This window comes from Dama dama, chromosome 1 (genome assembly GCF_033118175.1).
Source record: "Dama dama isolate Ldn47 chromosome 1, ASM3311817v1, whole genome shotgun sequence".
Classification (NCBI taxonomy): domain Eukaryota; kingdom Metazoa; phylum Chordata; class Mammalia; order Artiodactyla; family Cervidae; genus Dama; species Dama dama.
Window position 1 is genome coordinate 74673456 of NC_083681.1, and position 15158 is coordinate 74688613.

At 42.9% G+C, this 15158-nt stretch overlaps 2 protein-coding genes across 8 annotated transcripts in view; one reads left to right on the forward strand and one right to left on the reverse strand.

The window, feature by feature from the left end:
• Positions 1 to 3750: 3750 nt before the first annotated feature.
• On the reverse strand, positions 3751 to 13327 carry HARBI1 (harbinger transposase derived 1). The gene is made up of 3 exons (XM_061152958.1): positions 13207 to 13327; positions 11401 to 12218; positions 3751 to 5498 (listed from the first exon to the last, which is right to left on the reverse strand). Exons 2-3 carry the CDS (start codon positions 12068 to 12070, stop codon positions 5119 to 5121), a joined length of 1050 nt encoding a protein of 349 aa, XP_061008941.1. The 5' UTR covers positions 12071 to 12218; positions 13207 to 13327; the 3' UTR covers positions 3751 to 5118.
• A 270-nt stretch (positions 13328 to 13597) lies between these two features.
• ATG13 (autophagy related 13) overlaps positions 13598 to 15158 on the forward strand; it is a 46041-nt gene continuing 44480 nt past the window's right edge. For 3 of the 7 annotated variants that reach the window (XM_061152909.1, XM_061152917.1, XM_061152891.1), the window contains exons 1-2: positions 13599 to 13964; positions 14348 to 14460. The gene's annotated coding sequence lies outside the window, so the exon portion shown is untranslated. Of the gene's footprint in view, positions 13965 to 14347; positions 14461 to 15158 lie in introns of all 7 variants that reach the window. The other 4 variants (XM_061152926.1, XM_061152900.1, XM_061152944.1 and 1 more) reach the window with 3 other exon arrangements.

Below are 15158 nucleotides of genomic sequence, written 5' to 3' on the forward strand. Positions count from 1 at the left end.
AGGTTTATTTCTCTGTCATGTAAAAGAAATCCAGAGATGCACAGCCTATGGTAAGGTGTGGCCACTCAGCATCAGGGATCGGGCTTCTATCGTGTTGCTGTGACATCTTCAATAAGTGGTTTTCATCTTAGGTCCAAGACAGCTGCTCAAGCTCTAGTTATCATGTCTACATTCCAAGCAGCAGGAAGCTCAAAGAGGAAAGGCATGTCTCCTAGCCATAAGGAAACATCTTGAAAATAGCACAGGACATTTCCACTTACATTCCACTGGCCAAAATAGAGTCACATAGCCACACCTAACTAGGAATTTGTCTTTACCCTGGGAAGCCATGTACCCATGAAAAGTCAGGGGCAAGAGGACTCTGGAGAAGAAAATGACAACCCACTCCAGTCTTCTTGCCTGGAAAATCTTATGGACAGAGGACCCTGGCGGGTTACACTCCATAGGGTCGCAAAAGAGTTGGACTCGACTTAGCAACTAAACAACAATAAGCAGTCTCTGCCAAGTTCCTGGAGCAAGTTGAGTAGCAGGCAAATTAACCTTGTTTTGCTGTTATCTCAGGGCTGAGCTTCTACCCCTAGAATACATGCTTTAGAGAAGCTTCTTTCTTGGAGAGGCTTGTGGGGCTTAAGTATCTAAAGCTACAGCCCACACTCAAACTTGACCTATGCAATGACTTTACTTTGAAACGTTGATTTCAATGAGGAAAACTAAACAAACTAATTTCAAGGCGATAGGAAGCTTTTGGTTTTTTGAATCTGGAGACTTTTATTTTGGGAGAAACACTTGAAGGCTATGCAAATATAAATCTAAAATCCACATCTGAAAATGCAGATGTTTGAGGAGCTGAGGCTAGACTGCTCTGTGAAACCAGGGAAACGGTTTTTATTCTGCAGGCAGAGTTGCATCTTTACAGAAAAATTTTGTTAGAGAAACTGTTTCAAGTGTGACAATAAACCACTACTTATTCTTATCAAGTCTATTGGGGCAGAAGAGAAGATAACAGAAGAGCAGGGGCTGAAACCCTCAAACCTACAGAAATCTTCTCACGATGGAGGGAGACCTGAAAAAAGAAGCCAGATCATCCTGAGATACATAACAGACACCTTCAACTTGGTGTTAAAAAACTTAGTGACTCATTATTTTGTTGATTGTTCATTATTGTATCCTGGTAGGAGTCTTCTGGAGGAGTCACCCCCTTGAAAATAAGAGGAGGCTTCCCCTGAAGTAGGGTGACCAACTGTCCCAGTTTGCTAAGGACTAAAGAGTTTCCCAGGACACAGCACTTTCAGCGCTAAAACTGAGACAGCGGAGGGCAAACCAGGAGAGTTGGTCACCCTAAGAATAAACCAAGCCGCTGTCAATCGTATGGAAAATTTTGGAAAGACTAAAGCAGGAATGAGGCCTGGGATTTATTGACCTGGGGGAATTGCTTGTGATAAAGGGTGAAGGGAAGGGACAGGAAAGAAGGGGAGGAGACTGTTCCTTATTTTGCTCTGAACTCAGAAATTTAACACACTGGGTGGTAGGAATCAAGTCTGAAGCTAGGGTGAGATAACTCTGTAGCAGTGCCATGAATCATCTTCATAGGAAGCCCGGGAAGAGGGGGCTTCCCAGGTTGGTCAGTGGTAAAGAATCTGCCTGCTAAGTAGGAGATGCAGTTTAGATTCCTGGGTCAAAATGATGAGCCAGTCGGAGGCTCTGCGGTTGCAATTTTATTCTGTTCTTTTGTCATCTGGTCTCATGGCACCTTGGGATAATGTACACACTTCAAGCTGAACAGTAAAGGTAGAAGCAGTATAGCGATAGAGGAGCTGTTCCCAGAACAGCAACTAACCATTCACAGAACAATATCTGGGATTATTTATCTAGGATCAATTTCTAGTAGTGGAATTTAGTCAATGGATTGAAACATATGAACATTTTAAGACTCTAAAATGGCACCAAACTCAGTCCTTCTATAAAGACAGCTGTATATGTAAGGGCTAGATAAAGTCTCAACAGTATGAAACTGAATGTTTTGCTGGGCAGACATGGAGATTCCTTTCCAAAGGACTTTGAAATTTACCATCCTATGATTTCAAGGCCTACTTTGCTTACATCATATAAAATCAAGGGATCTCATATCTTCTATTTGTTTATCACAAAGTGGGATCTTAGATGGTAGCCACATTAAAAAAAAAAAAAAAAAGCCTGTGAACTTTATGTGTTAGATACCTGGGGTGTCCCCAGCCTTCAACTCATATTTTCTCTTCCTTTCTGCACTATCATTCTTACTTAGTGCTGAGTCCATGATCTCTCATACTCACAATTTTGTAAAATCTAGGTGGGATCTAAGGGAAAAAAGAGCCCTGAGGATATGTACATGCACAGTGGTTAAAACCCCTGCTTTCTTATTTTCTTGACTTCCTCTTAACTTCCCCTCCATTTGCTAGGGAAATCAACAGTTAAGCTTAGTTCTTGAGTTTTCAGTTTATTATTTCAGGTAGGGATACAATCATAGTATGTTTATTCTCTATCTAGGCTCTATTCTACTACTTGTCTCTTATACTATTTCATATCTGATCCCATTAAGATTGTGACTTGTTTCTTTGTCCCTAAATTAGATGAACTTGCTATAGATCCTCTATAGTCCAGGAAAGGAGCTCCATCTCTGCTCAGTTCATTTTAAACTAAGAATATGTTTATGTTCCCTCGTCTGTATCATCTGGAACTGGTAAACCGATGGTAACCCAATATTGTAGGTTTTCCTTAGTATAATCAGAGACTTCTACTGTTTTGGAACAGCTAAGGGTAAATCTGGAAGACTCTCAGACTGGCCAGATGGAATCATCTATAGGAAGATGAAGCTTATATAAGACGGACAAAATCCTTGACTCTTTCCCAAAGCTATACCACGAAGATACTATATATCCACAATAAGGCCCTCAAGAGAAGACTTCTCAGGCACTTATAAAAAGCTCCTATGAGCAAACCCTTGGTAATGTGGAAATACAGATCCTGATCCTGCCCCTAGATCATTTTGGATAAAGTATAACTATGGACTGAAAAAAAACCCTGGCCTATAGAAATCCATATCCAAAGGAGATTAAAGGAATAGATTTGAACAGTTACTCAGTGGAATTATTAGGAAATGAAATGCTCCTGGGGAAAAACACTGCCAGCCAATGTTGTCTTTTTAGCACTCAGAAATTACCTTTGGTGTGCAAGTAACAGACTTGAAATTGCTAATGAAATTCCCTCAGACTGTCCTTCCCATTGGGGCTTCCTGTCATCAACTAATGAGTTAAGTTGTAAAAACCCCAATGTTCCTTTAATGTAGTTTTTGAAGGCTAAAAGTCTAGACATTTTTCAAGATTACACTCCACCTTGCCATTTAACATGCACAGGTGGCAGTAAGCCTTTCCTCTTGCAATATTCATAATGGAACCAAAACTTTATAGGGAAAAATACCCATCTGAGGAAACTTGGAAAGATTGTGAGAGTTAAAATATTGCCTTATGAGGGAGACAAAGCAAGCCTGGGTCACAAGTTAAAACTTCACAAAGAAAAAAAAATGAAAACAAACATAACCAGGCACCTCTATTTCATAATGAATAGAACTAAAGTTGCCAGTTTCCTCTTGTCCACTCCCAGCTCAATGATATCACTATACTTGTCAAGCTCCACCTCCTGCCAAATGGACCCACTCTTTATAGAGTAGGATGGTGATGGGAAATAGCATTTGGAGTAGAAATAAACAGCAGATAATAATCCATAATTGTTTTTAATCTTGAGGATGAGTCAGCCTCGATTTATTTCCAAATTTCTTCTCTGTCATCAGCTGTTCATTTCTTTACTTTGAAAATCACCAGATTAACACTGCCAGAGGCAGGTAGGAAAAGATCCAAGAGGACAATTCAGAGCGATCACATGGTGAGTAGCTGAGAAACCGGGAACAAAACAAACCTCAGGAAAGTCTTTTTCGTCCTGACAAAGGCACCAATGTGTGAACCTAATTCACACTTTCATTATTCCAATCGGGTTATTTTTATATCAGTATAATTTTAGAATAAGACTTGGTGGGGGATTATTTATTTCCTGAGAAATTCTGTCCATCACTTTGCACACAAGATATTCAAGTAGATCTAACTTCAAAATTAATTTCAAACCAAGAAATTATATCCCTTTGACCTCTCTTTTTTTCTTAATACTTTCACGCCTTTATTCCCTAAACTTTCCTTTTGAACAAGGAATCTCAAAGCAGAATGGCCAAACGGACGTTCTAACATCCTGACCATAAGAAATGTGATCCATTTAGATGGGAACTGTCTAAACCTGGGTGAATCTCCTTTGCCCATCCATCTATCAGGGTCTTTAGACCCTCTGCAAAAGTGTAAGCTTTCTGTTTTATCTCTATTTGACTTGTCTTTTTTAAGCTGATTGAATTCCTAAACCCATTTAGCCTTTAGCGCCTACTCAGGGTTGGAAGTAGGAGATTGGAGTCCAGATGTTCTCCCTGGGAGCTAGGTCCAAGTCAGCTCAATTACTGCAGACAGATTAAGTTGGAGGTTTCAGACTGTCCCTCACATCCTCTTAAAAATGCACACTGCAAACTCAGATTAATAGCCATTTACTTTTGTCAGAAGACCACTCCCCAGCTGAAATTCACTCTTCACGCTTGCCTCAGATTATGTCTACATAGGTAGGAAATTAGAAAAGCTAAAAATACTATTCAAATAATTCAGGACAAATATTGCTTTCTTTTGAAATCTCTAGATAACTGCAACAAACAAAGCATTCTGTCTGGCTAGATGCTGTTTTCCTCTTTGATTCTGTAAGCATGATATAAATGTCTACAACCAAGGAACTTTCAAATGAGTGAATGGTGCTAACCTGGTGTTCAGTGCATAGCAGGGAACTGTTGGTCTTGGGGGTTTCTGTTTACTTAATAAATCTGCAAATGAATCAAGATATTCTGGTGTTGACCAAACCCTTCTAAAACACGCAGATTGTATATCAGTTTGTGACAAGTGTCCACACACTCAGTCATGCTAGACGATGGGACTGTGGAGGGGGTGCTGAGAGGGGAAGTTCATCACAGCTCCTGGAAAGCCTCCCTCCTCCCCACCTTCCACATTAGCTGAAGTGAGTGAGCACCAGCTCTTGGCGGACGCGATCAGCCTCCAGGTCCAAGGACTCCATGTGCTCATACTCCTCCTCGGGGGGCTGTTCCACAGGGCCAGTCACTGGAGAGGACCACACATCCATCCCGTGCTCCAGGGAGATGTTGTGGAGGACGCAGCAGGCCAGGATGATGTGGCTGGACTTCTCCGGGGAGTATTGCAGTGCACCCTTGGATCCATCCAGGCAGCGGAATCGGGAGCAGAGCGTTCGGAAGGTCTTCTCAATCACACTGTGAGTTGCGGAATGGGCCATGTTATAGCGATATTCAGCTGGAGTTTCAGGAATGTGAAGTGGGGTCATTAGCCAGGTGCGGAGAAAGAAGGAACTGTCACCTGTGGGGAAGGCCCAGAGAAATCACAGGTTTATAACTAGAATACAAAAAAAAAAAAAAAAATCCAGGTGCATATACAGAGAATGGACAAGAATATGTAACTGTTTCTGGAGCCAAAGCAGAGCAGGGAAACAGAGAGGGAAATGCTGTGGCATAGAGAAGGCATGCTCATGTCATGAGCAGAAAGACAGGCGTCTTGGCTGGGAATACCCTCGGTTAAAACCAACAGGGAAAAAAAGCTGACATGGCCAAAGAAAGCTAAGTCTGATGGAATGTGGGATGGAGATGAAAGCACTAGAGCAAATGAAATTCTTTAAAATTCTTTTTTTCTTTTTTTGGCCGTGATATGTGGCTTACGAGATCCTAGTTCCCCTACCAGAGATTGAACCTGGGCCCCCAGCAGCAGAAGCACGGAGTCCTAACCATTGGACTGCCAGGCAATTCCAGGATTTTCTAACTTCAGAGATATTGTTCTTTAATAAAAAGTTAGTAGAAATTATCACATAGCAAGCCAGTCTTTAAAATCTCCAGGGACTTCCCTGGTGGTCCAGTGACTAAGACGCTGCATTCCCAATGCAGGGGGCCCGAGTTCAATCCTTGGTCAGGGAACTAGATCCCACATGCCACAACTAAGAGTTTGTATGCCACAACTAAAGATCCCCCGAGCTGCAACTAAGACCCAGAGCAGCCAAATAAATAAATAAATATTTTAAAATAAAATAAAATCTCTAAAGAGCAAGAGTGCAAGAGAGAAATAGGAAGTTCTGCCAGAAGACCTCGAAACATTTGTGAGGGAAAAAAAATCTCTAACTCTACCATTAAAATGTCAGGTCTGAAGGCACTACTAGGGGATTTCAGAGGATTTTATAGACAATAATCATTCATTCTTCCAGTGCTAAGAAGAATAAAAGTGCCAGCAGAGATCAGAACTCAGGTGTTCTGCCAGTCTAGAAATTATACTCATTAGAACCACACCTTTGTAACAGAGGAACTGGTAGAATTTCACATTAACAAGGAAGCATAAATATAATGATGCAAATAGTAACAGTCAGGGATAGGGAGATAAAATCAGAAGTCAATTAAAATAATAAGCACAAGGCATTTCCTTTAAATGACTTCTATATCAACGATCCTGGGAAGCACTAAAAACAAAACTGGTGTGCAGTGTCCCATTACAATAGCACAATGTTTCTACAATATTTAATTGTCTTGATTCACTAAATTTGGAAGGTGAAATGCCTCAGATAGAAGAACAAACCCTTAGAATTTTGAAACAAATAGACCTAAGGAATACCAGTTTGCATAATTGCTGTGTTCCTCACCCACCATCAATTTCAGTAAATAGTTATGGACTGTTCAGAGAGTGCTAGGCACTGTTCCAAATATATAGAACTCTTTTCTTTTAGGCGCTTACATTTCCAAGAACTGGGTTAACTTTAAATGCAGTTTTTTAACTAAAAACATTACTGAGATATTGACATATAACACTGTATTAGCTTTTTTATTTATTTATGGCTGCACTGGGTCCTCATTGCTGTGCGCCAGCTTTGTCTAGGCCTGGTGAGCAGAGGCTACTCTCTAGTTGTGGCCTATGAGCTTCTCATTGCAGTGGCTTCTCTTGTTGCGAAGCCCTGGCTCTAGGCACAAGGGCTTCAGCAGTTGTGGTTCCAGGGCTCTAGGGCATTGGCTCAATACTTGTGTCATGCGGGTTTAGTTGCTCTGTGGCGTGTGCAATTTTCCTTGTTAGGGATCAAACCCATGTTTCCTGCGTTGGCAGCTGGATTTCTTTACCACTGAGCCACCAGGGAAGCCCCTGGATTAACTTTAAGTATCTAAGATATCAAATATTTTCAAATTGTATATTTAGCTGACTTTTTTCCTAAGTACAACCTTCTTTAATTGAACTTGTCCCTACTAAATACTGTATATAAGAAACTGATGTTGTAAGTCATAATGAAAATAATATCTATGACACTGAATACCTACTATGTAGTAGGCATCATATTATCTCTTTTCCAATCCCAGCTCTGCCAGGCAGATGTTACTGAACTCATTTTATAAATGAGAAAATAAAAATATATGTCGGCCATCCTATGATCTGTCAGGCACAGGAAGAGGAAGGAGCTAGTCAACTAAATGCTAATAATGTCAGACTCAGAGTCACTAAAACAATGGTATAATACTGCAAGAGACAATTTAAAAAAATTTAAGATGGATGTCGAGAGACTTCCCTGGCAGTCCAGTGGTTAGGACTCTGTGTTTCCAAGGCTGTGTTTCCAAGGAGTGTGGGTTTGATCTCTGGTCAGGGCACTAAGATCCCACATGCCTCGTGGACAACAAATAAATAAAAAGATGAATGTGAAAACACAGAGATGCTAAATATTTGTTAAATGTCACTCTAAGAAACAGTATGAGCTTTAATTGGGTAAACATACAAGACCAGCTAGTTAGTGGTGAACTTTTATAAAACACACCATCACCACTAACTGGTTATAATCCAGAAAGACAGACACTCAGGAGGGGATTAGGATCAGAATTGCTAAACAGATTATAATTGCTTATATGATCAGTCATCCAAGAGACATTCTGGCAGAGCTTACCCGAAGCTGCTTAACAGGACTAGGTCAAGAGCTGAAGGAATAACTCAGGCTGAATTGTATGTAGGAACAGGTACATTTAGAGAAGAGGAATTAGCTGTTGCCCTCTGAAGGGGCAGACAAGAATGAGGACGTGAAGGGATGACACCCAAGGTGAAAATATGCTCAAAAAACAAACAAACAAAAAACCCAAGGGGAAATCACAGCTAGTTCTAGGTTTAGCAAAGAACCACTCTACAAATCTGATGGTGTACTTAAGATACAATCAGTCATCTTATCTTTTTTTTTTTTAACATCTCGTCATTCCTCAGAATCCTGCCAGTTTTCCCTACATGTCCAGACCAGTGTTTTCCAAATATCTATTCATTACAAATAATTTGGGGCATCTGTTAAAAATGATGATCAGATTCTTTTCTTGAAGAATCTCATTTCTGAAGTTTGAAGTGGGTCCCTTTATTTTAAACAAATTTCCCAGACAGGGGACTTCCCTGGTGGTCCAGTGGCTAAGAATTCACCTTGCAATGCAGGGGATAAGGGTTCGATCCCTGGTCATGGAACTAAGATCCCACATGCTGAGGGGCAGCCTGTGCACTGTTACTACTCAGCCGGTACTCTGGAGCCCACACTCCACCACTAGAGTAGAGCCCATGTGCCCTGTGCCTCAACTAAGACTTGACGCAGTCAAAAATAAATAAATACATTTTAAAAATTCCCCAGATAACTCTTTTTGATCTGGAAAATTTGTGAAACACTACACTAGTTCACATGTTTTCAAACTAGTTCGCCTGTTACAGCTCATGGAAGCTTTTCAAAGGGTCCGTGTTAGAACTGAGGATACTAAAGGAATTAATTTCCATATCATGAACTTCTGTGGGTATACCTTCCTTGCATCATTAGTGTCTAGCATGTGGCCTGGTACCAAAACTGGCCTTAATAAACATTTGCTAAGTGTGGTTGCAATGTTTCCATTTCTGTCAATAGGGGAATCAGAAAAATACATAAAAATTTGTCCAAATTTTTTCTTATTTTCAACTATGTCCTGTAAACAACTAAAAAACTACTTTAAGCCATAATTCCAACTGAATCTGGGGTCCCCAATTATGAAGGAAAAGAAAATCAGTAATTGGTCCATGACCTCGAAGTCCTAGCAAAAACACAATCTGTCAAATAGAGTAACTCCTCATATGATTCATTCTAAAAAAATAAACACAACTGGCACAGATGTTCTCTGCCTTAATTTCCTCTTCTGTGAAAATGCTGACATTAGTATATAACTCCTTACAAGTTTTTATAAGGATTAAGTGAGATAATCCAAGGCAAAGTACTTACAAGATTGCCTGACTAACTTGGAAGTGCTCAGTCATTTCTAGCTGGCTTTAGAGTTAGGGTACCCAGGTGATGTCATAAGAAATCAGCTTGGAACCCAAGTACTTCCCCAGCTGTGGAAGAAGAAGCAGGATGAGACATTTGCACAGTCTTTCCTTCTCTTCTTAGTACGAGTTGTATGAAAATAGAATTTAAAAATTCAGAGTAGGCAAAAGGCAGGATTAAGACAAACAGCCAGTAGGGTAATGAGAAGGTGATGTACTGACAACAGTGTGTAGGAGCAACCTGAAGAAAATCAGTTAAGTCCCAAGATGTCACCACGGTGCCCTGGCAGCTCTAAACCAGTCAGTGTGACAGTAGTCTCTTTTCACCTGGAAGGGGGGAAGGGTTCTTTTTCTTCTTTTGACCACCTTGTCAGGCATGTGGGATCTTATTTCTCCGACCAGGGATCAAACCTGAATCCCACACACTGGAAGCACAGAATCTTAACCACTGGACTTCTGGGAAAGTCCCAAGTGGAGGTTTTTCTTTAACTGTCAGTAAGCACATTAAAGAAAAAAAAATTCCTGAGCATCCATTACATGTGAAACTCTGTGTAATGAGCATGTGCAGTGCAGACTGGCCTTAATAAACCAGGTTAAGATTCATGGTCTTAAAAGGGAGGTCTTCTGATGCTTAATGTGCTCCTTTACCTCTTACATATGTTGTATACAAGATAACCCCTGTCTTGTTGCTCAGAAAAAAGCAGTGTTTTAAAAATAAAACAAAAAAGAAAGCTGCCAGGCTTGAGGGTTTCATCAGTGCTAACTAACTGTATTCCTCTCAGCCCTACAGTCACATTGGTTTGCACTGCTTCGTACTGAATGGGTTCTTGTTCTACTCAGATCATTAAGCCTGGCTTTCTGAGGGCACTTAGGCAGGCAGATCTATGAAGTGAGTTTCCATAAGAACTGTGTAAATGCACTGTCTACTATCATTTTCCTATAGACATCATGGTGACAGTCACCGATGGCAAAAAGAATACATTTGCACAATACTTCAGAGTGAACTTCCATATATATTCCCTAACCCTAACAATAGATATTACTGCCCTTAACATTACTTTCACTATTTTACAGATGATAAAAATGAAGGCTCTGGGACTTCCCTGGTGGTCCAGGGGTTAACACTCCATGCTCCCAATGCACAGGACCCAGGTTCAATCCCTGGTCAGGCAACTAGATCCCACACGCCTCAACAAAGATTCCATGTACTGCAACTAAGACTGGTGCAGCCAAATAAACTCTAAAAAGTTAAGGCTCAATTGTATCTGCACTGATAAGTACTTTGGCTTTATTTAAGGGGAATTTTTGTTGTTGTTGTTGCTGCTACTGTTGTTTGTGACTACAAAATACTGTTGTGATGCAAGTTCCTGTGTGTAATTTTGTCTTACGTATTTCTGAACATGTACCTCCAAGACAAATTCTTAGAAGAACTGAGTCAAATCATATGTTTTTAAATGTTAGTAAGTGTCTTTTGGGGCTTCCCTGGTGGTCCAGTGGTTAAGAATCCACCTTCCAATGCTGGGAACTCAGGCTCGATCCCTGGTCCAGAAACTAAGATCTCACGTGCAGAGGGGCAGCTAAGCCCATGTGCAGCAACTCCAGAGAAGGCCCTGTGCCTAGAGAAGCCCTCACACTGCAAGGAAGAGCCTGTGTGCCCCAACTACGACCCCCCCCCCACACACACACAAAAGACCCCACACAGCCAAATAAATAAATATTTCTTCATGTTAATAAGTGTCTTTTAAATGTTGATTTAAAAAAAATTAAGGCTCAGAGAGTTATCATCCGAGGTCGTGTTGAAAAGAGAACAGGACTGAGACTCAAGTCTATAGACCTCCATAGTTCATCCTACTGTCCCAAGCATCTTCTCCTTTTTTTTTTTTCCCAAGTATCTTTTCACTATCTACAGAATGAAGCATTTATACCTCAGACTTACCAAGAAGCCAGCTCTCTTTGTGCATCCCAGCTTCAAACTGACTGCTCAGAGAAGACTGCTGTAGCACAACACAGTCTTGGAGGCTTCCTGGCCAGCTTGTCTCCACAGTCATCAGTGCCCCTCTGATGTCACACACCATCAGGCAATTTAAAGAATGAAGACCTTTACGGTTCACATAGGAAAGGTCTTCAGCATTTGGTGCCTTGATTGCTACATGCATACAGTCAACTACCCCTATGACCCCTGGTATCCCTGCCAACCCGTAGAATTCATCCTTTAGAGCCTGCACAGAGGCTTCATCAGCTGGAAAGTGGATGAACTGTGAAGCTCTTTCCACAAGCGCTTCGGTGACGTTGGCAACACATCGACTCATAGATGCCTGACTGATTCCAATAGCGTCTCCCATCCGAGTCTGGAAGGAACCTGAGGTATAGAAGCCCAGTGCTGCAAGGATCTGTGTCTCTGGGCTAATAGCCCTGGATCTCTGAGTAGGTCTAGAAAGGCTTGCCCCCAAGAGCTCCACCAAGTAATAAATGAACTGTCGTGGAAACCCATACATGGACATCAAGTATTCATCTGTCACATCATCCAGCTTAAAGCGGTCCAATGTCCGGTGACCTCGGCCATATAGCAAGAGATCACAGTCAAGTACTGTTATTGGTATAGCCATGGTACATGTAAATGTTGTCTCTTTCCCTCTGCTACTTTTCCTGAACTCTTCCCAGTGAAGATGCTGATGAAAGAAAGTATTTTAAGGAAGTGTCAGAATTCAACGGCTAACCTTCATTTAAGTGGCTGCGGTATTTATAATCTTCTCTCTGTAAAGGTTAAACAACAACAACAACAACAAAATCAAGACGTTAGAAATCCACAAAAGACTTTAAAGTGATTCAAAGGCCACGACAGATTCTTTTCTCAAATTCCCATTTTGTTCAAGCAAAAGGTGCTGTAACTGTAACTCTGGGTTTTTCTCCACTAACTCATGACCACAGGACGGGCTTGCTTTGGCTTGGAGGAGAATGGGAGTTGAGTATTGGTGGCTCATTTAGTGCCTGCCTGGCTCTTGAACTGCTTCCCTCCTAGCTCAGTTGGTAAAGAATCTGCCTGCAACGTAGGAGACCCAGGTTCAATTCCTGGGTTGGTAAGATCCTCTGGAGAAGGAACTGGCAACCCACTCCAGTATTCTTGCCTGGAGAATCCTATGGACAGAGAAGCCTGGCAGGCTACAGTCCATGGGGTCACAAGAGTTGGACATGACTTAGCGACTGAACCACCACAACTTGAACTGGGAAGAGCAAAAGGTTAATGGAGGTGATGGCATAATTATTCACAAAGTAAGAGGTCTGCTCCTAAGTAGACAGGCCACGAAGCAGCTGACAGAAGTCATAACTACTCAGGACAGAGATTAGTCACGGCGGGATTCATGACACAAACCTCTCTGGCTCCACAGGATAAGTAAGGGGTAAAGAGACGCGGGGCGGGGGGGGGGGGGGGGGCTTCAAACCGGTCTAACAGGGAAGGGGCAAAAAAAAAAAAAAAAAAAACCCGCCCACGACCCAGGCTTGTCGAGGCAGATTACGTGCTCTTAACAAAAGGCTTTCCCCTCACCCCAAGAAACCCAAGTCGTGGGGCTGAGGGCTAGGAAGCAGAGAAGACCAGGCAAGTGGGAAGGAAGGCACAGAAGAGGAGGCTGGGAGAGCTAGGGGCTGACAGGCGACTCCACCTCAAAGGCTTTGAAAAGCTGACTTAGAAGTGGATATGAAAGTGTGATGGTCCCGGCCCAAGTCAGCGAGGCCGCTCACCCACCTCTCCGCGGCTGCCAGGTTACCCGTCACACTCCCCACCCATCCACCGGGCCCGCCTCCGGAACCGGCGGCCGAAGACAAGCCGCCACGGCGCTCAGTATAGGCCCCGCCCCTTCGCGTCAGCGCCCGCCCCAAGCCGCGTCCTCACTGCCGCCGCCGCCGCGACCTGCGATTCGTTAGCGCACATTCCACACAAGGCCCAAACTTTCGCGCTCTTCCAACCCCTCCTCCCCTCGCCTCTGTTTACGCCTTTCTTTTCTCAGACGCTTGAAGAGATTGGGGAGTCAGATTTGTATGGTAAGGAAACCAGTTTTTACGGGCACATCAAAGAGGAAGAAGATTAAGTAGGGCATCCACTTTGTGGCGAAAGTGCGACTGATGTTAGGTAGCTGTACTTCCCCCGTAGCCCTCTTCCTCCCCCGGCCGTCACCGAAGCGGATGAAAACAAACACTGACGATGGCGGCACCGGGAAGCGACCAGTGGCTGGGCTTAAGGCAGGAGTGATCGCTTGAGCTGTGAGGGAAGCCTTGAAGAGCGCCTTGTAGACGTGAGTGCGACGACTCGCGCAGTCTTGGGAACGAAACTCCCGGGGCCTGCGAGCCACGAGGCTCCCGAGGTGTGAGGTATTATCTGCGACCCGTGCTGTCACTGCAGCTCCGGAGCGCGGAGCCCTCAGCCAGGAGGCGCAGCTGGCCGGCCCCAGGCCCCGGCCTCCGTAATGAGAGCCCCGAGCCACACTCTGTGTCGCAGCTTCACAGGTACTAACTTGAGGAGGAAATGCCACCCCCCCCCCCCCGGGTCTCTCAGCGCCCCCGGGTGGGAGGCTATGGATCTGCGGTCTGCGGCCTGCGGCCTGTCGGGTATCTCCTGGCGAAGCCAAAGCCTGCTAGCTGTAGGTCAGTCCCCTGAGCTTTCTTTGGGAAGTCCGGTCATTGTAGGCCCCATTAGCCCTTGATCATTCCCAGTCCTTACCAAGATCCCCAGAGCTTTTGACTGCTTTCTCAGTTCTTTGGGTTAAATCGTAAGGCTTTTCTGGAGGGAACTTGTGGGGCCATACCTCTGTGGTTGGGTACCAGTATGAAAACATAGGTTTTCAGTCAATCAAGATTTGTTGAGTGCCAAATATGTACTCCGCGTGTAGGTGAGGGAGACTGTTGACTAGTGAAAAAAGGGACCCAAGGTTCACGACTCTCTTACTGGCAGTGGAACGACCTGTGGAAACCTGCGATCCATTCTCATTAAATAAATCTCTGGGTAAGTGGCCAAGCACCTTCTTGGGATTCATCACTAACTTATCTCAGTTTTCACATTCCCAGTCAGTTATTTACCAAGTTTTGCTGATCAATTGAGGTAGCGTTTCACTTTTAGTATTTCTTCCTCTTCTGGCCATCCCACAGCCAGAGAGAAAGGGGTGGAAGGTGGGGCGGTGGGGTTGGGGGGAGATACGAACTAACTGAATATGTGAGAAACAAAAGTACCTATTTTTTCATTATAATTAAATAAGTTTAAAAGTCATCTCCTAAGGTGGTAGAATTTATTGAACACCTTCAATGGGAGATGTGCAATAATATAATAAGAAGCAACAGATCCTTTCTTTACACTAAATTAGCCTCAGGTTGTTGTGTGTTGTTTTATGTGTTAGACCTTTTCAAAAAATGTGTGAATATTGTGGCTCCAACTAAATTATAAGTTTTTCTTTGTTTCTTTCAACTGCATTTTTCAGCTGAGCAGAAGTCTTGTTAAATGCTTGTGAAATGGAATCCTGAGTTAGTATTTTTAATACCTAGTGGACGATGAATAAGTGCTGAAGCAAGTGTCATATATACTGATCTGTACAGTAGAATGTGTGTGGTTAATTCTCTTGCTGTTTTCAAATTGTACCCCTTTGGGTCTAAAGTTATGACTGCTTTGGCAACTTTTGAGATTTACATTTCATGAAAGTTGCAACTACT